Genomic DNA, 24,466 nt, shown 5'->3' on the forward strand with positions numbered 1-24,466 from the left:
TCTGGACTATGTGTCCAGCTGTTCCTTGTCCTGTCCCCTTGCAGGCCTTATGGGCGTCTCAAGTTCCAAATGTCCAAACAAAGCAGAAGTCTTAACTCCACTACCAACCTGCTCTCCTACGTCCCCCACGTTGGTCCACAGGGCCTCTTTCTGTTCCTCACACTCCAGATCCAGTCTGGATATGTCCCCGTGACTCCACCTTCCAAACGTATCCAGAGTCCAGTGACTTCTGCCACCATCTGGGTGTGTGACCCACCAACTCTTGCCTGGACCAACACAGTGCCTTCCAGCTGGCCTCTCCTCATTTTCCACACACTAAAGCAAGAGTGACTTTTTGATATTTGATCCTATCACCCTTTGGCTTAAAATCCTCCCCTGACTTCCCATGACATGCCTGCCTGTCCTTCCTTATCTTCTACTCTCTACCTGGGGCAGTGAGTGTTCCCACCTTGAGGGCCTATTTCCATCGGCCTGACACTACATTGCCTCCCCAGGGCCTTTGCTCCTGTGGTCCTCTGCTTGGGGCACACTCCATCTTGTCCAGCAGCTCCTTGGGGGGTGTGTGTGTGTGTGTGTGTGTGTGTGTGTGTGTGTCCAGACCACCCTGCTATGGCCCTCCCCCACCATTCTCTAACCCCCTACCCTGCTTTATTTTCCCTTTTAGGTCTTATCTCTATTGACATTGTTTATCTGAGAAAATGGTTATTTCTTCATTGCTTTGGAAGGATAATTTCACCAGATACAGAATTCTAGATTGCTGGAGTTTCTTCTTTCAAACACTTCAAATGTTCACTCTCATCTTCTCTGCGTGGCATCCGAAGTGAAGGCCGAGGTATTTTTTTTTTTTCCTTCTTGTTCCTCTGTAGGTAAAGTGTCCCCTCTCTGTTCTGGCTTCTTTCAAGATTTGTTCTTTGTCTCCATTTTCTGCAGTTTAAATGTGATATGCCTAAGTATTTGGGATTCATCCTGCTTGGTGTACTTTGTTGACATTCTATATTCATTTGTTTATTTGTCTACTGACTATTTCCCACATGAGAAGATATATTCACGAGGACGCGAATGCACTTTATCTAGTTCCCACTGTCAGGAACAGCCTTGGAAGTAGTGGCATTCAATAAATATTTGCTGAAGGATGAATGAATGATCAAATAGAGAGCTGCTGAATGGTAAGTTTATATAAGAAAGAAATCTTGTACAATGTAATTCATACGGTAAATTATTTCGTGTTTCATTTTCTGTATTTGAAGTTATTTGATCTATTTTTATATGTCAGTATAAAGTTGTCAGCTGGACTTGGTTGGAATAATATTAGCAGCAATGACTAACCACTTACTGAGTAATTACTACAGCTACTCACTGTTTGATGGGTTTCACATGTGTTAACTCATTTACTCCTAAAACAAAAACAAAACAAAACAAAACAACAACAAATCCCAACTCTTTGAAGCAAATACAATTATTGCCCTTATTTTAGAGATGAGAAAACTGAGGCCCAGAGAAGATAAGTTACTTGTTCAGAGTCACAAAGATACCAAGAGGTAGAGCTAGAATCTGAATCCGTGAATTGAAGTCTCCGGTGCCATGAGCTTAATCTCTGATTACTGCCTTGATTTACCTTTCAGTTGAGGTGTAAACAAAGTGTACTAACCCCAAGTGCACAGCTCAAGAAACTTGGAGTGTATTACCCCTTCCAGGCCTGCCCTAGAACCTGACCTGTGTGCCCCAGGCCTCTGGGTCTTTTTCAGTTTCCTGAAAAGAAGCCCTTGATCTGGGTAGCTTTTATTTTATTCTCTCTCTTTTTAAAAGTGCTAAAGTATCTTTTTTTTTTCCTGTTCTTTAATGCTTTTGCTTGAGCAAATGAAAAACAAAATTAAATAAAGTTTTATGGTCTGTTAATACCAAATTTGAAAAGCAACAAGTTAGAGCCCCTACCCTGACCCTGCTTGGCTCTGAGGGGCCTTCCTGAGTCTCCTACATGGAGAGAGAGGTGGAATATTTGGAAACAATCCTGTGTGCTTATCATGGCACTTCCTGTGACGGGTATTTAACATACCTGCTGATTGATATTGGGAAGGACCATCTTTGATGTTATCCTTTTTTTTTAAAGTTTCTTTTTAAAGATGTTTATTTTTTTTAAATGCTAATATAAAAAAAATCAAGAGCTTTGTAATGTTTTGAACAACCAATAAAAAAAAATGCTAATATACTTTTGGTCAGTGGTTGATCCTCTGCAGTAGATGGTGCATCCTGCCCTTAAGAGGTTCCTGGACTCTGGCTTTGTCTGCTGATTGCTGCAGGCTGTGCACAGCTGTCCAGCACCTTCTGGGGCCTGAGACTGGCTTTTCACTGCCCCCACTTAGAGGGGAGAGAAACCCACAGAACTTTCTTTGCCTTTGAAAGCCCAGAGTGCTCTATAAGCTTGGCCATTCCATCCCAGCCTCCCCAAGCACACATACACACACTCACACTTTTCCTCATGGAGAACTGGGAGGGGCCACTAATAGTTGGAACAGAAGCATCTTAAATTCCAGTCTGAGGACCCTTCTCCACCTCCTGCCACTTGCCTCCAAGCTTCCTCCCCAATTTCTCTTCAGAATGTGCAGAACCAAGGCATGGATTAATATGGATAAGTGCAGCAGAGAAGAAGGCAGGAGGGGAATGAGGGGGAGTAGGTAGAGTACAGACACAGGGTAAGGACCTGGGGCGGGGGCAGAGCTGGCTGGGGAAGACACCAATCTTTCCCCAGTTAAAGCTTTGAGGAGTCCCTCAAAGGCACCTGGCCTGGTAAAGGTAGGGTAGCCTGACTCTGATCCAGAGGGTGCTGAGGAGCAAATTTGTATAATTTGGGGAAGGAATATCAAGGGAGTCCTGTGACTCTTTGACAGTGCTGCCCTTTCACCTGTACCCACTCCATGCGGCCAAGCTGACCCCCAACTCCAAGGTTCTTCAGCCTCCTGGGGAGAGGCCAGGAGGGCTGGCGCTGGGTGGAGACGGAGGGGCCAGCCCTGCATGGCCATCATTCCTTTCTGATCTCCAGCCATCTCCCCTGCTCCAGTCCTGTCTAGCGCCAACTTGGAACTTCACAAACAGACTCCAGGATCTCCAGCCTCCCTGTTCCCCTGGTGTCAGCAGCAATTTCCTGGCAGGCCTGGTGACAGGAGCCTGAGCCTGCCCAGGGGAAACCCAATGCCCTGGTGTCAACAGTGAGTGTCCCTTGGTGTCTGGGGAATGGGGCTGAGACTGTGCAGAGCTGAGCAGCCTGAGGGGGTGGGAAGACTGCCACCATCCTCCTCCATCGCTCCCCAGTTCCTTCCACACCCAGTTGAGGCTGCTGGGCCTACTCTTCCTATATATACCCAAGAACCTTAGCAAATACCTCTTTTCCACTTTGTAACTGGACCGAGGCTGGACAAAGTCACCTGCACCTGGGGACAGTGCCTGGGGAGCAGTGGCCTGCTCTGGAACAGGCAAACCCCCTCCCGCTACCTATGGTGTGAGGATGCTGCACTGGGGAGGGGCAGAAGGGCCTCTTACACTTCCTTCCCTCCCTTCCCACCTGGCTCCAACATTCAGACAAACATCTTCACCACAGGCCCCATTGATGGCTGACTGCCATTCCCTCTGCCTCTGGTTTTTCTTGCTGCTGGGTTTGGGCTGGGTGCTCACCTTCTCAGTTGGCCAGAATGCTCCCTGTGGGTCTCCTCTTTTGTCCATAAGCCTCCGGGGTTGGCAGGGCCTCACCTGTGGTCTGCCACAACTTTGTTCCTGTTGCATTAGAATATGCCTCTGCATCGCCAGCTGTGCTAACTGCTGGATACAGTCTCTGCTCTCGGAGGTCCTCAGTGTGGTGGGGAGTCAGTCTGGAGAACATACGCAATAGACTAGTATGGAGGCCATGATGGAGAAAAAGCAGACCTTGAGGTCATCCATTGACCCTGTAAAAAAATGGTCCCAAAGCTTGGGAGATTTGTCAATAGTACAAATAAGCGTGTACAAAACTAAATATAGGGGGCAGGAAAGATGGTGGGATGAGATGGACATCATTACCTTAGGTACATGTGTGACCTCGCATGTGGTGTGACATTGTGTACAATCAGAGAAATGAAAAGTTGTGCTGTAACTGTGTACAATGAATCAAAATGCATTCTGCTGTCATATATACCTAATTAGAATGAATGAATGAGTAAATAAATAAACCAAATATACTACTTGTTTAATTGCCTCTTAACAGGCTTGGGCGCAGCAGATAAATATGAATACATATAGTGTAAATTTAAAAGTTGTAGCACTAACATAATCACCATTTTCCTGGATAATGCATGTGTCTCCTACCCTTGGCACCAAGCAGGGGCTGGGTCCAGGTTTGCTGTATTGAATCAGATTGACTCACAGGGGTGAGATGACTCAAGATTGGAGGAGACATTCTGAGAAACAAGACTGGTCCCCGCCTGGAGGGGTTGTGAGATGTATCCGGAGGCTTAGGACTATGGGCAAATGCCTGTTTATTGGTTCCAGCCTATGTCCTGGTTAACATCCAGGTTGGCTGTTTTCACATGGCAGGTGGACCCTTTGCTCGGGCTGGGATTGTGGCTCAGGGGTAGAGCGCTCGCCTAGCACGGGCGGGACCCTAGTTTGATCCTCAGCACCACATAAAAATAAAGGCATTGTGTTAAAAAAAAAGTTTAAAAAAAGGAAGAAAAAGAAGTCTTTGGCCTGGGGCAGAGCTATGTGCTGGTGCTAGAGGCTGGTTTCTTTTCCTGCGCAGGCACCCTTCCTCAGCTGTGGATTGCTGCTGCTGGGACTCATCCCAGGGGTTGCTGCTAGTCCTGTCTCCTCCTCTTGCAGAAGAGGAAATTGAAGCTGAGCAATATGCTCAGGCCTGCCCAGTCATGAGGTTCTTGACCCCAACTCTCCCAGTACAAGTCTCTGCTGACCCCAACTATAGTAAGTCCCGTGACAAGTATTTATTAAGTAATTGTAGCATGTGAAACTCTGGACTATGTCTCAGTCCAGGTAAGAATGTCCCTACGTAAAATAACATAGCTATTTCCAAACTTGTGGATTTTATGAACCAATTAACAATTTTAATTGAAGGATGGGCCTAGGTTTGGCAATTTTTATTATGCCAGGGATAGACTTCCTAGTTGGTACTCCTTCCTTCATCATGTTTTACAATGAAGAAGAACAGTTTAAATCGGAAAAGGAATGATGAAGAATTCACTGCTTATTTTTCTCCTTCACCTCAGATGGGCAAAAGCATCCTTATGGACCAGAACCCTTCCTTGGAATCAGAAGACTCAGATCTGCCCCAAGAAGCACCCCTCGTGCTCTGATCTTAGGTGATGACAGGGCTGGCCCAACCCTTAGCCATCGTCCAGCAGCCCACTTCAGGAAAAGGTGGGCCTGAGTGTTGGAATGGGGGGCTGATCCAGGCCCTTCTCCTGGTGCCTGGCAGGGGCAACGGGGCTCTGCCCTCAGGTTTTTGACCTTGAGGACGCTTAGACTCTTGTGCACTAACCTGGGGCACTGGCCAGTTTCCTTGAGCCTTGGACTCTCTTCTCACTGGCCGTGTGACCTTGAACCAGTCCCTGAACCTCTCTGGGCCCTTTCTTTGACTCTCTGGGCTGTAAGGATAGACATTCATGTAGCAAGCACACAGATGTGCGGTCATATGGGCTTCTTTTTAAGAACTTGCTACATATCTCTCAGGATCTCCAGATACCCAGCTTCTATCCCATCATTCTGTGTTACAGAGCAGGAGACCAAGGCCTTCGAGAGGGGATGTGGCACCAAGGTCGTATGGCAACCTGGAAGAGTGTGACACCAGGGGCCAGATTCCTGGCTCCCCCTCCAGAACCCGCCTCCCATACTCTGTAGCCTCCAGGTCTTCACCCAACCAGAGAGCTGTCCAGGGATGTCATCATTCTCCCAGCCTCCTACACCGCCAGGCCTTTGTTCCCTCAAGTGACCTCCGCCACAGTCTGTAGGTTTGACTTCACGGTCGCACCTTTCCCCTCAGGTGGTGGCATATCGAGGCAGGAAGCCCACTCCAGGCACGATTGCCCAGGCTCTGTGTCTGCCCTGGCATATGGAGTCTTCTTCCCACTGGTGGTAGAGACCATTCTTGACCCTCCCTCCTGGCCTTCCTACCCTCTCATTCCAAAGACCAGGAGGAAGCCCCTTCTCTGGAAAAATCACTCCTTGTTGGCTCTTCTCGGCTTCCCATTGTCACCTCCCCTCCTGCGTCACTCCAGGACAGGGATTGTGAGCAGCCCTGGTCCCTCTCCCTCTCAAACCTGTCTCATTCCCCCTCCTTCCCATCCTTTTCATCCTCCCTCTCCCTTCCCCTGGGCCCCAGGTCCTCTGCTCGGTCTTATCTGCCCCGGGATCTGACCTGCAGATGCACTCGCTGCTCTGCGTGCTCCTGACCCTGGGATGGCATCACCGCCCAGCCTGCCTGCCCTGGGGCCAGCTCCGGCCTGTTCTCCTTCCCTTTAAAAGCCCCCATGTCTTGAAGCTGATTAAAACAAACACAGCTCATATTTTTGTTCTTAATCCAATTCTGCGCTGGGCGAGGGTCGAGGAGGGAGGATAGAATGACAGAAGCACATTCCTCGCCACGCCAGGGGGAAAGCCAGAACCAGGTACCCGCCAGGAGGTCCCCAGCCACTGGGAGGCCATGGTCCAAGTGGGGTGCTGGCAGGGGATGAGGCTGGGCCCCTCCCTGGATAGGACCCAGCAACCACTCCCAGGAGGGTGAGGGGAGAGGGGGTCAGTAGTTTTCCAGGCCCTTCCTGGGGGCAGCCAGCTGGGGGTGGGGCTCCCAATAGAGGCCTTTATTCTCTCTAGTCTGGAAATGTGACAGGACCTCTTGTCTCAGTCAAGCCCTTCCCATGACATCCCCCCTCAACACTTGACCTTGGAGCTCCTCAGGACACATAGCTCCAGAGTCCTGCAGTGGTGCCTTCTCACCCCAGAGGCAAGGCCCACAGGCCGCTCTGAACCAGAGCCTATGCTTCTGCCCCCCTGGGCTTCCCCGTGAAGGGAATGCCTGCAGCAGGGTGTGGAGGAGTAGCGAAGTCCCTCCGTGGTGCCCGAGCTCTGGGGCCCAGTGAGTCTGAGTCTTGTTCTGCCATTTTCTAGTTGTGTGGCAGTGGGCAAATTTTGTAATCTCTTTACACCTCAGTTTCATTGTCTGTAAAATGGGGACAAAAGTAGAACCTATCTCATAGGACTGCTGAAAAGATATGTGTGCGGGAACACATCTGGCACTATACTGTATATTACACTCTGTGCATCATCGTTATATGGCATATATCATATTATGTTCTGGCACTATAATCTATATCGATACTAGAGGGAGTCTTGGTTATCATTGTTATTTTTTTATTACCAGGGATTGAAACAAGGAGTGCTTAACCACTGAGCCATATACCAGCCCCTTTTTATTTTGAAACAGGGTCTCACTGGGTTGTGTGCCACTGTGTCTGGCTCATTATTATTTTTGGAGGCAGACAGAGGTAATCCAGGGTTCATCTTTTAATGGCTGAGTGGTTGTAAGTAAACCATGCGTGGTCCCTGAGACTCAGTTTTTGCACTTGTGAAATGGGAACAAATTCAGCCTCAGAGAACCGTTGTGGGGCTTAACTAACAAACGTGAAAGTGTCTAGCGCTGGGTGTGACGTGTGTTCCCTGAGTCTTGAAATAGTGTGATTCCTCTGTTAAAAGAGATCTTAAGGGACAACCTTGTCTGAGAGAGGAGGGAAGAGAGATCAAATAAAAAGAGGGAGAAGAGAGAAAGAAAAGGTGACATGCTCCAGAATGGTCTCTGCAGGGGTTCAGAGAAGGAGAATAGGAATGAGATTGAAGAATATGAAAAGGGAAGAATGTGGAGAAAGGAAAACTGCCAAGAGGAGGAGCTGAAGGACCCACTGCTGCTAGAAAAGGGATGACAGAGAGCCAGAGAAGAGTCAGGAGGGGGTCGGTGGCCTTGGCTTGTGCCTCTCCTGAGTCTGTGGCAGGACTTGTCCTGGCCTCAACCACTCCTCCCCCATTTGCAGGAACAGGACCCCTCACCCCTGAATTTACAGACACAATCTCTGCAAGAGGTCTCTGGACCAGCTAGGATCTTCGGAACAGGTGGGAGAAAATCCTCTGGGATGCAGGTTCATGTAGATTCTTAGTCCTTCATGGCTAAAGAAGATCCTCAAGAGACGTTATTTGAATTCTAGTAGTGACAGCTGGCCTGCCCGACCACCTCTAGAGTGGTCCAAGGACCTCTCAGGTCAGGGCCCTCACTGCTTATACAGAGGTATTCACTGGGTCCCTTTCCAGACCCATCTCCAGCTATGGTGGCTGCAGATCAGTCGACTGCTAAGCAACAGTTTGGTGGAGTACCTATTTTGTGCTCCATCTGAAGGACAGGATGAGTCAGAGAGTGACCCTTGCAGCTTCCTGGGCCTTGGGAGTTGAGTGGTTCCCCCCTGCCCCCGGCCCCTCCATCCATGTTTGCTCATCACTGCCTCCCAGGTTCAAGGAAACTCTTATCCTCCTCCTGTACCCCATGGTCATGTGGCTTGGGCTGGGACTATTCCCCAGAGCACAGCTCCAAACTAAGATGTATCTTAGGTCAGGGAAGGGGGACTGGAAATGGCCCGTAAAAATCTTGGGCTCCCTGTAAACACAGAGCGCGGGTCTTTGAAAGCCCAAAGCACTTTTATGTGCTAGTTAAAGGGCCTTCCTGTTGTGTTGCCCAGATTTATGGGGAGATGGGTGGGGGATGGGGGTAGTGAGGTAACCTCTACCTTCTGACGCTCTGGGTTTCAGAGAAGGGAGGAAGGGAGGGCCGAGCAGCTTCTTGGCTATCACCCTCCACTACCAAGTAAGGACTTTAGGCTCATCCTTGATGCTCTGAGATCCTGAACCAGCCCCCCAGGGCAATGTTGCAGGCCAAGGCAGCAAGTAGAGTCCAGGCCGGCAGCATCCCCATCCAGGGAGAAGAGTCCCTGAGGCAGAATCAGCACTCTTGAGGCAGAGGCTAGGCTGGCCCTGTGGATCTGAAGTACGCAGAAGTAGGACAGTGTGAATTCTTAATACTGAACAATTTGTGGGACAGACTGTTCCAAGGTCAGCCTTGCCCATGCCCTGTGTCTGACAACAGCATCAAGGGATCCTGGGGAGCATCTGCCCCTCTTCATCATAAATAGGAGACCATCAGCAGCCTGCTTCCCCTGACAGCCTGTAGGAGTATGATGTCTATGATTTTTTGGGGGGGGGCGGGTACTGACGATTAAATCCAGGAGCACTCTGCCGCTGAGCTACATCACCAGTCTTTTTTATTTTTTAATTTTGAGACAGGGTCTATTAAGTTGCCAGGCTAGCCTTGAACTTGCGATCCTCCTGCCTCAGACTTCACAGGGATTACAGGTGTGCAACACTGCACCCAGCAATGTCCATGAACTTAAACTTTGAAAGCCCCACAAAAACAAAGTGTTCCTTGCTCTGGGAACAATGAGCTCTGGGAACAATTTGCTTTTCTGTCTGGGGGAGATGGGCTCAGCAAGCCAGAGCGGAGAAGCCCTTCGCTGACTGCGGAATGGGGAGGAGGAAGCTGCCTGTCCTTGCTCATCCATGGCACCCTGTGCTCTTTCCCCTAAGGGCCTGTTGCAGCATCTTCTCAACACCACATGGCTTCTTCTTCCCCATTGTGAACTGGGTCCCTGTGGAACAGAACTAAAGGAGAGACCAGCATTCACTGGCCACCCCGGAGCCAGGCTCTGTGCTGGTGACTGCATACCAAGTCCCCTTCCATCCTCTTGCCCTATATGGGAGACACTAATCTCCTCTCATGGCTGTAATTCAGGATTTGTCAACTCTTCCCCCTCATCCTTCCCTTTTGAGAATTAATATGTGTCTTTTCTCAGCTTTCCAGCTTATAAATAAGGAAGGCGAGGCTCGTGGAAGTTTGGTAATTGGGGGATGCTTCAGCTAGGTAGTGCCCAGCCCAGGGCGCTTTCCCTGTCCCTTCAGTTAATCTTCCCATTCTCCTGGTCTCCTTGTTCCATGATGCTGGGACATGGAGAAAAGCCCTGCTCCTTGGCTGGTGTCACAGGTATCTCAATAGGATTTTCATCTCAGGCCTGTCTTGTCTCTGTCAAACAGCCTTGTCCTTTGGCCACTTGCTCTTGCTGCCCTCTTCTGCACTTTCCCCATCCTCTCTCCATCCCGCCTGGGAAGCAGCAACCAGAGCCACGCACTAGGGCTCTGTATCCAGGCAGGAGGATTTCTACATTGACCTCACTATGACCCCCATTTCTGGCCTGCTGGCCCGAGGTGCCCATGTGGCCTCAGGCCTCTGGCATTCTTCCCTGATGCTGCTAGTCATCCCTCTGCTCCTCTGTGACCCTATTGAGTTTCCCCAGGTCCGGCCAACCAAACACTGCCATATGGGGGAGAGTTACATTTCCTGTATATGTGTCAAAATATCTGAACGGATGTGAAATAGATCAGACATGTATAAAAATAAACTTTTACAGGGTGACTGACTGTTCCCCTCCAGGGGGAACCAGTGATTCACTCTTCATCTGGGGCCCAGAAACTTGGCTGGGGACTTGGGGACCACTCCCCACACGTGGCTCCCCAAGGCCATCCTGCTTTACTTCCTTGGGCTTGGGGCCAGCATCTCTCCTGGACGACATTGTCCCCAGGCATCCATGGGTGTGGAAACTCCTCCCCAGTAGGCCAGCAATTAGCAAGACACCTTTCTGGGCCCTAGTCTCCTGCTCTTTCAGCCCCACTGTCCCTCTGACAATCCAAGACTCTCCAACCCAGAGGACCCTCCCTGCCTAGTCTACAGTGGGACCACCTGGTCACCTCTTCTGCTCATCGGAGCACAATGATTATATCTCAGTTGTCCTTTTCCTATTATATAAGTGTGAGCCCTGGGGGACAAAAGGGCAGGGGCTTTCTATCCAGGCACCCCTGCCTGTGATTACTATGACAGCTTGTCGAAGTCATCTGCTTGTCAAGGTCGTCTTGTTCATCTCCCTGCTTCCCGCTAACTCTGCACCTGACTTGGTTTGACTAAATGGGGCTCATTCTCTTAACCGCTAATGGTTTGTAGGAAGTAGCATCCTGGACCTCATATCAGGAATTTATCCCTAAATGTAACCTGCATTCTTTTGCACTCTCACCCCACACCCCCTTACCAGAAGTGGAAGGTCAGGTAGGAGTGGCAGCTGAGGAGGATGTACTCTGGTTTGGGACAGCTCAGGAAAAATGCATTGACCATTCTATGATTCTGAAGCAGCTTGTAGAGAAGACCTTGGTGACCATGTGATTCCCACCAGATCCCATTCTTGGGCCACTGGTTTCTGACTGGCAAAGAACCTTAGCCTCATCTTGACTTCTGCCTTAGCTTAGTCAAGGGACCAGAGGGTCCTAGACATAAGGCCCAATGTCCAGCACACAAACTTAGAACCCAGAGGCTAGGGGCTCATTTCCATTTTTCCACAGCCATTGGGGCTAGAAGGTTCCTTTTCCTTCCCAACTGTGCTACCAGCTGGCAGGAAGGGAGTTCAGAGTCACTTCATCTGTCTCTCACACCCTGCTTCCTGGCCCCAGGGCCATCACTGCAAATGCACCATCACTAACAGCAACGGGCCTCTGACGAATAGCTGGCATCCCGCCAGGAAGCTGGTGCCCAAAGCTTAGACTATACCCCCCATTACCTGTCCACTGCCTCTCAGGTCTTCTTTGATCACCTTAAGTCCAGGCCAATTGCAAATGCCAGAAATGGTTTTCAGCCAGGTTCTGCTGAATCTGAAGTCTAGGAATCTTCTAGGTGGAAAGACACAGGCAAGGTGTCAAAGGGAGACAGGATTTTGGAGAAGCCAAGGAAGGGCAGGGCTGACTTTCTCTAGGTCTCTCTGGGGCAGAGACTCCACATACCTTTCTTGCCAGCCCCTGATACTTTGTCCCACATGCTCTGTACTCCCCCATACCGTGAGTCCTGTACCTTCCCAGACATGTCACTCTTAATCAGATCCCTTTTAGTTCAAGTAATGGAGTGACTAGTCTAAGAGTCCTAGGAGCATTTACCAGGGGGTGGTCTTAATGTACAACAGGCAGTGGGTCCAGCGTGATGTTCCTGCAGTGAGGAGACACTGCAGAACAGAAACTCTTATATTGGTGACCCCTTGGAGGCCATCAACTAGGATTTCAGACTCCTGGTTAAGCAGCTCTCACTTGGGTTTCAAAACCAGGAAAGACTTAACTAAAGGAGTTTTTTTAGTTTACCATGGAGGCTGAGGCAGCCCCTGACCAGGCCTGAGTTTTTCTATTGGCTGATAAATTCCATGCCACTCTCAGGAGCATCCCATCAGCTATTGGATCAGAATTTTCTTCCTCTTCCTTTTGGCTCCAGCCTCTTCTAATGACTGGCTGCATTTAGTTAGTGCTACCAGCTGGAAGAGAAGGAAATAAAAAACGAAATAAACAATTCGTCCAGACCAACATCCCACCATCCAGTTGGACTTCCTCAGGGTTAACCAAGCCCAAGTCAAATCCAAATTTGCTAGTTCCCTAGTTCAGCTGTAAAGCAATCTCTCTCTTCACAGAGCCTGTCTCACAGGTAGCTCAGTGTCCCTAAGCCCAGCCTCATTCTGCTCCCAGCTTTCTTCCCTCTTTTCCCTCTGGCCTTCCATTTTGGTCCCAGCATCCTTTGGGGCAAAGGTCATGCAGCTTGTTATGTGCCATGTTCCCTGGCAGGAACCTCCCTTTCCTCTTCTGAAAGAAGGGGTCTTGTGGCCAAGATTCTCATCCAAGGACTGACCTTAGCACCATTAGGCCAACAGCCAGGCTGAAACAATTGTGCAAGGTGCCCTGTTGAAGGACCAGACTTTGTATCTCTCCAGGAAAAACAAGGGTGTCTTTGGTCCTGCAGAATAAGTGTGGCAGCATCTTTGGGGTGGCCACAGGCTTCTGTATCCAGACTGTGCTGGGGACTTGCAAGACCAGCAAGGGCAGGCAGGGTCCTGGGTGGGGCTCTGTGGGCACCTCCTCTATCCTTGCTTTTAATGCATCATATTTGATTTTTTGCTTCATGTCAAAGGGTTCCTGCCACTCAGGATGATGACACAATCTTCAAGGGAACAGTCACCCTTGCAGGAAGGAGAGCATTCACCAGACCGTTCCTGGGGGTAGGGGTTAGCTGCCAACACCATGCTTTTCTCTGTAGCTGCCACCATTCTGCCTGACCCAGGAGGCTCTTTGCTTCTCCACTTAATCTGCTCTGGATGTGAACAAATATTTCTTATTGCTGCAGCCAAGACAATATTTTTTAAGGAAGCACTTTAAAAAGAATTAAAGGGCAAATATGATTTTAGAACTAGAGGATGCATGATGAGTTCAAGGGTACCAGTCCTAATGGAATCAGGTCTGCCTCAGAGTGCTTCACCTGGCCTGGCCTATCAGGCTCTGGCCTCTGCTGCCAAGGCCCTTCAGCTCCTTTTGTTCTCTGGCCTCCAAGTGAGGAAGGCAGTTTCCTACCCAGGTCTGACACCATCTGTGTCGGTGCCATCCACAGTATCCTGGAGGATTTTCTTAGGCTGGCCTGGAAGAACTTTCCTGGTTAGTCCCTTTGGCCTGTCTTGATGGACACTGGTGAGCTGGTTGTTAAGCCTGGTTCTGCCTCAGCTCTCTTCCCTTTTTCTATGACTGAAGAAAATTATTTTCCTTTCTTTCTCATCTGTCCCTCTGATTCAATTCTAGCCTGAGTGTTTGCTCTTATTCATGGTAAGTCTGCAAAACAGACCCAACTCCCCAGAATCTGGTGCAAATGCCTGGGCACATGCTCAGTGTGCCAGGAATATCTGTGGAATGCACATGTGGATGCATGGATAAACAGCCAACCCTGGGACCTGGGAATCGGAGACTTCCCCTTATCCCTGGTGTTCACTGATGGTTCCTTTTCCAAGGAGATATCTTGCTGAAACCCAATCCCTGAGGGTTTATAATAGCACTACTCTTAAGTTCGGGGTATATTTGGAATGACCAAAGGTATGTTACAGTGCCATGGCTGCAGGCTGAAGCAGACTACTTTTTGTCAGCTGAAATCACACAGTGCAGAGAGCAGACAGGACAAGACAACGACCCTGGGCCAGTTGTGGTTAAAGTGCCCCTATCTGATGTGATGGGTCACCTCCCATATCATGAGCAGGATCAACCAGAGAAGGTGCTAAGGGGAGAAAAGAACTGACTATGGGCCACATTGCACTGGATAGGGTGCTGGCATTCCTGCAGGCGTCCCTGGAGAGCTCAGATGGTGGTGTTGTGTGTGTGTGTGTGTGTGTGTGTGTGTGTGTGTAGGTGGGGGGAGGGAGGGAGGTGGGGGAGGGAGGGAGGGTGGGGAAGAGAAAGAGCACGCACGCAGTGCAATAGCTGGGGTTGCTCCTTTGGGACTTCTGTGCTGTGCACTGGAGGGATTTAGTCCAAATTCTGGAAGTTTTGGATCCAGTAAAGAGCAACTCTGTGAAGGTGACTGGCCCTGACCTTCTTATAGCTACCTCCCCATTCCCTCCCTCATGGCACTCTGGTTATACAGAATCCCTCACTGTTCCACACAGATGTATGTATGCTGAACCCTTTTGCCTTCTGCCCTGAGGCACCTCTTGTAGCTCCTTCAACCGCCCCCCCCCCCACCCTGTAAAGGTCCCTCCCTGGTGAAGCCCTGTCACCTGTTGCACCTCTTTTTGGAGTCAGGAATTCCTTCTCCTCCATGGTAGAGTTAGGCATGGTGCTGAAGTGACAGGTTTATGTGCCCCCTCCCCTAGGGACACATCTTTCTTTCTCCTGCCTTGGCACCTGACACAGTGCCCCACTCAGGGCAGGCCCTGATATCTGTGTCCCACACATGACCAATGAGGGGCTCGTTTGCTGATGAGGCTCTGAACCCAGCCAGGGTGAAGTCCTGTGTGCCCAGATCCCAGGCTCGCTTGGTTGGTATTGGTCACTGGAGCTGGCAGGGGAGGTCGCCAGTGACATCTAGTGGTCAAAGCAGGCTGCAGCTTCACAAGGTTTTCTAGCTGGTTTCTGCTCAGCTTAGGGGCCAGGTTTCTGAATTGCCCCAGCCAGCGCCTGACTTCTCTAGGGCTCCAGGACAATAGGGTGTCTGGTGAAGGACCAAAGCCTGGACACATGCTGGCTGTGCATTGTCTGCAAGAGCAGGTGTAGGACTGCAACCTGTGTACCCTGGGCTCTGGTGGCCCCAAGAGATCTGCTGTCCTCCTCTTGCTCAGAGACCCCCTTCTAAAGAGCTGCCTGTTCTGTCCTGAGCTAGGTCTGGTGGGGCACAGAGCAGCCTCAAGAGACCCCTCCTCAAAGGAGCAGAGAGTCCCTGGTGATAGACTAGGAAGTCACACAGGGCAGCCCTTGCCACAGGCCATCCGGGAACTTCCATTGTTTGCATTGCCTTTCAGGGTGCGGCACATCATGGGTGCTCAAGGTGTGCCATTGAGTGCTGGGGCTATGTGGGGTGGAGGCAGCAGGTAGTGCTGGGAGCCATGACTGTGGGCTCTCAGCCCCTTCAGGATGGATTCCACTTTCTCTGCCCAGGCTTTCCCATGAATCTTTCCAGACTCTAAGGGAAGTGGGAAAGGGACACTGTTCTCAGAAGGGGGGCCTGCAGGGATGAACGTTTTTGCCCTTGTCTCTGTTTCTATCCTTCCCCAGCAGCCCCTGCAAGTTCAGCCTGGCGTCATCAAAGGACAATAACTTGATAACTTGCATTATGAGTGAGGTGGGGCAGGGGTCAGAGCTTATCTTCCTGATGAACCTTCCAGGAAGTCCCAGGGAATGGCTGCAAACTCATGGCCCAGAGCCCCTCAGCCGGGGATCCTGTCCCACCCCTATCTTGCCCTCTCTGCCTAGGTCTGCCTGCTGAGGATGGCTGGGCCTGCCTACCTGTGCAGGTGGGGGGCCTTGTGGAACCACACTTTGTGGGGCATATTTCTAGGCCTAAAGAGATCTTTCCTGAGTGTAGGAGGGTGACAGGAGGAGCTCCATTTACATTTGTAAATTAACTCATTCACCTGAATGTCTCTGGGAGGCACACACTGTGCCAGGTCCCTCAGTGTCCCAAGGTTCCATCAGCCCATTCAGGAGCATTGCACAGAGAACCTGGCTGCCCACACACCAGTGCTACAGGCCTCTCCCAACCCCACCCATTTCCCCCACCAGACACTGGGACACTGACTACATTTGCCATTGTTTTCTGGAGGATCTGAGCCCACTGCTGTCCCTCACTCTCGGCTGGACATTTGTTCCTTTTTTCCAAGTCACAAAACCCACTCATTCCAGATGATCTTCCTCCCTAATTACGGCAATCATTGTTGGATTGCATGCTTTGGTTACACAACTATATTTTCGCATGTTAATTGCATAATTAAGACAAGCAATTATGTGGGAAAACTTTGGAAATTTCCAGGCTCCCAATGTGATTTGAGGGTCCAGCAAGGTGCCCCTACTGTCTACCTTGGAAGGACAGTAGGGACTCTAGGACACAAATGTAGAGGTTGAACAGTGACCATTTCTCTCAGCTTCTCCAGATACCCTGATTCAGAAGCTCTGTCCTTATGGTCCATGGACAGTGGCACTTCCTAAACCAGGTAGCAAGTGTGAATCAACAGGTATGGCCCTCAAAGACCCCGTAAGCTGGCTCTTGCCTGCATGTAGCCATGGGCCTTGGGGATATGGAGCCTGGGCTGTGGCTCTTGTGTGCTTCTAGAAGCTCAGGCCTAACGTGTCTTCTTCAGTGGCTTCTGATGTCCTGGGCAGCTCACAGCTGAGTAGAGGGGTCTAGGAGAATAGGCTGGACGCAGTGGCTGATCTCTTCCTTAATGCTCCAACTCTAGCTTCTGTCCTTCCTCAAGGATGGACAGAATGGCCCCAATCAAGTCCATCTGATAGTTTGTCCACCACAGGGTCCTTCCCTTCAAAGACTGGGAGCTCCTGGAGAAATGGCCCTGGAGAATCCTCACCCATCCTTCCCCTCCCTCTGCACAGATGCTGTGCTATCATGGAGTCCATGCCTCTGCCCCCAATACTGTATGTATATTTGCATATTGCCTTATTTCAAATGCATCCAGGGAGTCAGTTATTTAAAGAAATACTATAGAAGATCCTTTGGTAAAGACTGGAATCACTTTGATTTATTTTTTGTGTAAGTTTGGATTTTTGTCTCTCTAGAGATGGGGTGAGGGAGAGGCTGCAGGCAGGTTTACATCTTTCTACAGCCTTCAGTACTGGCCCCTGCGTACTCCTGTGTGGCTCAGTATGTCTAAATCAGATTTGCTTTACTTGACAAGCATGGTTCCAAGGCCATCTGTGTGTCAGTCTCAGTGTGCTGGAGGTGAAAAAAGAGAGACAAGACCCAGTCCTTGCCTCTCAGAGTCACTGAGGGAGACAGATATGTGCCAGGTGCATCAACCCAGGAGTGTTCAAGGGGAATTGTGGTTGCACTGAGGGAGGTGGGACTGACTTTGCCCCAGACTCCAGAAGACATGGAAGGCTTCATGGAGGAAGTGATTTTAATGCAGCATTGTGGTTGGTAGAGTTCAAACATGGCAAACAAGCAGGGAATGGCAGGTGGGTGTGGTTTAAGTGGAGGATGCAAAGTGGGGACATGATAAGACTGGGGAGATAAAGAGATTAGGGTAACAAGCATGGCCAGGCCGAGACCTGTGTGTAGACCTAGGAGGCTGGTTTCAATTCCAAAAACAAAGGGGTTAGAATTTGGTTGTGTTTCAGGAGTGACGCACGCTTACTTTTATTTTAGGAAGATCCCTTTGGTTGTGGCATTGATGGACAGAAGGTGGTGAGGTTGGACAGAGATGGACTGTGAGTTCAGAGCCACAGGCTGGAGGGAGGAGAGAGCCTAAGTGGGGTGGGGTGGGAGCAGGGATGCAGAAGAGGGGTGGAGCTCAGAGACATTTGCAAGGAAAAAGGGAAATTACAAGAGGGCTCCATTGGTAGGAGTGAGGGGAGGAGAAAGGGGTAGGGAAGGGGCAGCGCACTGGTAGGCAGGGAGGGACAAGAGGTCAGTGAATTCCTGACTTGTGAGCTCTAGGTCCTCTATGGACTAGAATTTGGGTCACCTGCCAAGAGTGAGAACACAGGTGTGGGAGAGGGTTGTAAGGGCTAAGTTTGTGGTGGGCATGAGGTTTTTCTTCAGCTAACCTCTTCCTCTTCTTCCTCTTCTCCCTCTTTCTCCCTCTTTCTCCTCCTCCTCCTTCAGATTGAACCCAGGGGCACTCAACCACCATCCCCAGGCACCCCCCCTTTTTTTAGTTGTAATTGGACATAGTACCTTTATTTATTTTTATGTGGTGCTGAGGATAGAACCCAGGGCCTCACTTGTGCTAGACAAGCACTCTACCGCTGAGCCACAACCCCAGCCCAGGCATCCCCTTTTTAATATTTTATTTTCAGAGTTTCATGAATTGCTAAGATGCTGAGGCTGGCTTTGAATTCTCGATCCCCCTGCTTCAGCCTCCTGACCCACTGGGATTACAGGTGTGCCTGCCTGTGCCCTGCTTCAGCCATTCTTGGTTGCCAGGGGAGAAGGTTGGGGTGACCTTGGGAAGGGATCAGGGGCTGAGTATTGTGGAAGATCAAGTCCAGAAGGTCCTAGGATTTTGGCAACAGTGTCACGCCCCTGTAGAGTCCATGCTGGTGATGAGGAAAAGGAGGCCGGGTGAGCGGGAGGGAGGAGTGGAGGAAGGGCTGGGTGCGGGCAAGCAGGCAGATGAGCACAGAGAGCTGAGGAGACCTGAGGGGTCCCTGACAGAGTCAGCACCCCAGCTGGGGGACACCAGTCAGGGTTTCCCCAGGTTTCTCACTTCTCATCTGTGACAATGCTTTCCTCCAGGTTTACATGTGACAGCACACGTGAAGGGCTAGGACCAGGAGGCCCTCAGTGATGGGTTACACAAAAAGCTGCCAAATGCAACAGCAGAGCTGACCTGAAGGAGGCTGGTCAGCGTCCCTTTCCTTGTTCACCTGTGAACCCTAGGAGTCTGTTCTGTTGCCAGCGCATGGAGGCACTCAACAGGTGTTGGTTTCAGGAGGTAGGCCAGGTAAATAGGCCTGAGATTAAGCTGAGTCTCCACTCTCTCCTCTGACAGACAGACAGCATGACAGTACCTGCCTTGTAGGTGGTGAGCGTTAAATAAGGTCTCTGATGTGAAATAGACACTATTGGTGGCCCTGCCCTGTCCCCTCAGCATTCATGTTCCTGAAGGCTGCTGGCTTCTTCCTGCAGGCACCTGCAAGTCTCGGCTCAAGGGTTAGGAGACCAGAGAAGACACCAGGAAGCCACAGAGTTAGCACTCCATTAACCCAAGACAGGAGTCAGAGCACAGAGATCCGGCTTATGGCTTCTGAGGCAGCATTAATTGGATGTGCCCCTGAGAATCAACTCCCAACTAAACACTTGTACTCAAATCCCTGTCCCAGGGTCTGTTTCTGGGAAACCCATCCAGGAGAGCTTGGAAGGTGCTTGACGGGAAGAAGACCCCGGGCAAAGGGCAGCGGGTGCACTAGTCTGAAGGCTTCGTGAAAGCAGAGATGTCCCCTTGGACACAGTGGGCTCCTGAGGTGTAGGAGTGTCCTGGCACAGAGAAGGCACCCAGAAGGCATTCCTGCTCAGAATGGCAGGAAGAGGAGACTCGGGCAGGAAAAGAGGTGTGCCCAGTGAAGCAGCATGCTCCTGTCGCTCCCTTGTCCTTTCCAGCCCTTTCTTTGTCCCTGTTCTCTTCTCCAAGGCCTACATATTTCTCTCCTGGTCCTCCTTATTTTCTCTTTTCTCCCCCTCTTTCCTCTTCTATGCTCACAATGTCCCTCTGCTGTCCCTAAAGTTCTGCTCTGGAAATGAACCTTTCTGCAGCATTGTGACATCACTGTGTGTCAGCCAGTGCCCGCCCACCTGGGTTGGGCCCTCAGCCTCCTGGAACCACTGGCCCTCTAGTGATAGGGCCACCTTTTCCTCTAGGGCCCCTTCATCTTCAGGGGCAACTTTCAGAGCATGGATCCCTCCTGATTCTGCTGTGGCCCAATGTTCCTCACAGTCAAGCTGCTTTTGGGCCGTAGATGCAACCTCAGGGTGTCGGGCCATGAGAGTGTGGCCACACTGAAGAAACTGGTGTCCCAGCGGCTGCAGATACCTGCAGAGCAGCAGCACCTGCTGTTCCGCGGCAAGCTGTTGGCTGATGACAAGCGTCTCTCCGACTACTGCATTGGGCCCAATGCCTCCATCAATGTTATCATGCGGCCCCTGGAGAAGGCGGCACCAGAAGAAGCCCCCCAAACCCAGCCCCTGTGGCACCAGCTGGGCCAGGTCCTAGCCAAACACTTTGGGCCCCAGGATGCCAAGGCTGTGCTGCAGCTGTTAAGACGGGAGCACGAGGAGCACGTGCAGAGGGTGAGCTTGGATGGCCTGGAGCGGCTGGCCTGCCGCCTCCTGGCACAGCAGCCATGTGTAGAGCCGACCAAGAAGAAGGAGCCACAGGCTGTGGCCTCAGAGCTTCAGCAACATGAAGGAGGTGGAGAAGGTGGAGGAGGAGGAGCAGTCGATCAGTACTTACGGACTCCATAAAATTCTGGCCTCACCCTCCGTGTTTCCTGGTGATTTTCCACTCCTTCCTCCGGCTGCAGGTGCAGCCATTCTTTATTTTTGAACTTTTAAAGTGGCGGGAGGGTATTTGGAGCTTCCTGTTTCCTCTTGGGCTTGTGGTCCTGCTTCTGAAATGCAGAATGATTCCATTCCTATTTCTATTCCCTAGAAGGGTTCTCATGGCCCCAGAGTAGCTATAAAGGGACCAAGTCTGCCTCCCCCTACTAGGCTGAACAGCTCTGCCCAAGCATGGCTCAGAGTCCCCATGGCTCTAGACAGAGCCTCTTTCTTCTTCAGAACAGAAAGACACTGTGCGTCCATTTTCCCTTAACCTCAGACCATGGTGCCTACCCTCAGGCTCCCAATAGCCAAGAGAAGGGTCCAGTCAGGTGACTGCCTTTGCTGTCTGGGTGAGGCTGTCCTTGCTATCCACCTGCTTGTGCTTCCACAGCTTTGGGGACAGGGGCTGCAGAGGTGGGAGTATAGTCGAGCTGTAGACCTGAGATTCCACAGACACAGATGTAGCCCCAGAATGGCAGGAAGAGGAGACTCAGGCAGGAAAAGAGGTCTGTAAGTAGCACACTTGTGTGGCCAGCAAAAACCAAGCCACTGTCCACTAACCCATTCAGATCAGTCAGGAGGGAGCAATGAGCTCCAATAACCTGCCCATCACTGCCCAATGCTTCCTGGGAGAGTTAAAAACAAAACAAAAAAAGGTACAGCTAAGACCCCGGGAGTCTAGATGAGAGACGGTTGTGCATGTGAGAAGTGAAGTCCCAACATGACACTAGGACATAGTTGTGACTAAATCCTCTGGTGCTTTCAGGGTCCTGGGATGGTCCCCAGGATATGGAAGAGCCAAGCCCTTCTCCTGTTCTGGGTGTGAGAGGGTGTCCTTCGCCTAAGGCCAAGAGATTCCCACTCTGTATGGGTGGGAAGAGGGAAGGGGAGCTTTCTGAGTACCGTGGTCCCTCCCCCTCCCCCGGCTTCACTCCTGAGTCCCTGAAGTTTTGTCCTGGAGGATGGAGATGGAGGGCAGGGATGAAGGAGATGAGAACAAAGGATCAAGCAGCGCCTGCTTCTCTGGGGAGCATCTGTCCTTGGCCTCACTCCACCATAGACTTGCTGCTGGACCATGGCTGACTTACTTCCCCTGTCACATGTTTAGGTTTCCCACCTTGTTTCATGGGCTCATTATCCTAGTATCTGCTTGCCCTTAGGTGTTTGTGAGGGTTAGAGGTGAGAGCTACCCAATGGGGAGTGACTTCTTCTAGGGCCTCAGTGGCAGGGCCTAGAAACATTGCCTGTGTGAGACTGCTTGGTAACACCTATCCCCCGACCTCTGCCAGAAGAAGACACCTTTACTCATTTGGCCCATCTCCCTTACCAATGCCCACTCCCACTCCACCAGCCAGAGGAGAAAAGTTGAACTCTGAGGACCAGAATGTCCTTTCCCTGGCCACTGAGTGCTCAGCCCCTGCAGGTAGCTCCTGTCTAGGTCCCGGTCCTGCTCCTGGGCCCTTCATCATCAGCTGGGAGGCCTCTTGACAGTTCTGTGAGTATGTTTATATTGGGGCTGTGCCGTTTGCCAAGGGGGACAAGCCTATTATCTTTACATTAGAGAAACTAATAGCCCATTTCCCAGGAAATCTGTGAGCGATAAAAATAAGTGGGCCGTTTTATTCCTTTTGCCAAGAGAAGCTAGCATGAAGGACAGCGGAGACTTTGTTTTCTCTCTGGTTAGTGGGAGCGTCAGGGCTGGCTGCTGGCAGGCCAGGGCAGGCAGACACCCCACTGCTCCTGTCCCTGGGCAGTGCAGAGAACATCTCCAGTTCTGAACAGGCCACATGTGCCTCCACAACTCCTGTTCCCCTTGCTAAGAGCCCTCCTGTCCCCTGATCCCCTCAAAAAGCTGAGCCCAGATGTCACATGGAGCCTACAGCACACCCTTGAGTCAGTTTGCCACCCTTCCCAGGACTAGTTTCACCCAGTGCAGCATTTCCCATTGCGAGGTGACAGGCCTATCCTCTAGTGGATAATTTATAGTTATCAGTCGGGGGTATATTGAGAAGCTAGAGCAAGAGTAACCTTGAAACTCCAGCGCGGTGGAAAACCCTGCCTCTTGGGCCACCTGCCACAAGGACCCTTCACTGTGCCCGGTTTCAGCTTACTTCAAACTTAAACCTGTGCCAGCTGAAGGAGCTTCTCCTCCCTTCTCTGTTTCACCATATGGGGGAAATGGGAATGGGGGAGACACTGCAGCCCTGGGCAGATAGCTCTTCTCTAATTCTGCACGGCATCTTCCCCCCACCATGGAAGGACACAAGTGTCCCTACTGTCAGATCAGTCGGGGCAGGCAATGGCCAAAGGTGGCAGATTTAAAAGGGCCGCTGAACAGGCTTTATTGAGATATCACTCCCCTGGCGGAACTTGATCAGACCCACAGAGGGGACCGGAGAAGGGTCTGAGGAGAAACCACGTGGAAGCTCTACCGGACTGGACTTTTATGGGGCTTACAGCAGGAAGGGAAGGGCTTGGGACAGGAAAAGGTGTTTCTAGGGTCCCTTGCCCCCTTGAAGTTGGTCAGGGGAGTTGGCTGAACTCCAGGATTGGCCAGGGGGGTCCTGTTGATTGACAGGCATTAGTCAGGAGATCTAGCTGATTGACAGGCGTTTCCGCCAGCATCTGATTGATGTTCTTTTCGGTGCGGGATGCTTTGTTCTAAGTTGCCACTAGTCGCCACCAAGTCGCCGCCACTGACCTAACATCTACCGGTAACAACTTTGTTCATATAGGAGGTATCTCAGGACTGCCAGCTTTGTGTTCCTGAGCAGAGATACCCAACACCTCAGCCTGGCTCCTTCCTGCAGGCCAACGTCCCACACCCTCTGGTACCTGGCAAAAGAGTCTTTCTGATAGAAACAGGAGCAGCATCTTGGTTCATGTCCTACTTCATTATACCTTTATTCTTCAATCAATAAACATTTAAGGACCTCTGTCTCAGTCTGTTTGAACTGCTATAACAAAACACCTTAGGCTGGGTAATTCACAAACAACAGAAATTCATTGTTTACAGTCTCGGAGGGCCAGAAAGGTCAGGTGTCAGCAGAGTCAGTGTCTGGTGAGGACCTGTTCCTCATTGACGGCACCTTCTATGTGCCCTCACATAGCAGAAAGCAAAGAGACTCCAGTTCGTTGAGAAAGGCACTAATCCCAATCACGAGAGCAAAGGCCCATTCTTATTCTTAACACTGTCACATTAAGCATAAAGTTACCTGTGTAAATTGTGGAGGAAACACCAACACTAGGCCAGCCTTCTTCCTGGTGCCAGGCTTTGTGCCTGGGACTTGGGCTGGTAGATGAGGAGTCCTGGCTCCTGACTGACAGTAGTGCGCCCCCTGCTGTCCCTAGCAGCAGGGTGCAGCCAAGGAGCATGAGGAAGCACCTGGCATCCTGCCTTGGCCTCTGATTGACACGGCTTGGGGGAGGTCTGTTGCTTTCCCCCCTAGTTCTGAATGATGGGGCAGGGAAGAGTCTGTTGGGATGAAAAATCTTGCAGATGCCAAAGAAGCTTCCAACACTCTAGGACCCTGGGTGCCTGGTTTTAGAAGCAAGCCCCAGTCCTCTGTCCTTTGACTCTTGCCTGTTCCCTTCCCGCACTTTATTTGCTCAGGATTGAGTGAGATTTTAGTCATCATAGAAAGATTCCATCTGTTTTAAATTGGGAAAGAGGAGAATAAATGGAAGGAAGTGGAAAGCAAGGCTATGCTCCCCACCAAAATTGACAGACTCCGGTTG

At 50.8% G+C, this 24,466-nt stretch overlaps 2 protein-coding genes across 6 annotated transcripts in view; both read left to right on the forward strand.

The window, feature by feature from the left end:
• Positions 1-24,466, forward strand: part of Slc6a17 (solute carrier family 6 member 17) — a 118,861-nt gene that overhangs the window by 15,693 nt on the left and 78,702 nt on the right. The window contains exon 1 of one of the 2 annotated variants that reach the window (XM_071618164.1): positions 1,143-1,166. The exons of the other annotated variant lie outside the window; for it this stretch is intronic. The gene's annotated coding sequence lies outside the window, so the exon portion shown is untranslated. Of the gene's footprint in view, positions 1-1,142; positions 1,167-24,466 lie in introns of those variants that run through there. 2 annotated transcript variants of the gene reach the window in all.
• Positions 760-22,685, forward strand: Ubl4b (ubiquitin like 4B). 4 transcript variants are annotated; one of them, XM_071618166.1, is made up of 5 exons: positions 1,089-1,166; positions 4,766-4,944; positions 5,247-5,397; positions 13,112-13,199; positions 19,319-22,685. In XM_071618166.1, the coding sequence occupies exon 5, from the start codon at positions 20,111-20,113 to the stop codon at positions 20,648-20,650; it is 540 nt and encodes a 179-aa protein (XP_071474267.1). In that variant the 5' UTR covers positions 1,089-1,166; positions 4,766-4,944; positions 5,247-5,397; positions 13,112-13,199; positions 19,319-20,110; the 3' UTR covers positions 20,651-22,685. The 4 variants fall into 4 exon arrangements, with proteins under 4 accessions (XP_071474269.1, XP_071474267.1, XP_071474268.1 ...); XM_071618168.1 differs by lacking the exons at positions 1,089-1,166; positions 4,766-4,944 and adding an exon at positions 760-832; XM_071618167.1 differs by lacking the exon at positions 4,766-4,944 and having other exon boundaries at positions 1,097-1,166.

Source organism: Marmota flaviventris, chromosome 10, assembly GCF_047511675.1.
Source record: "Marmota flaviventris isolate mMarFla1 chromosome 10, mMarFla1.hap1, whole genome shotgun sequence".
NCBI lineage: Eukaryota > Metazoa > Chordata > Mammalia > Rodentia > Sciuridae > Marmota > Marmota flaviventris.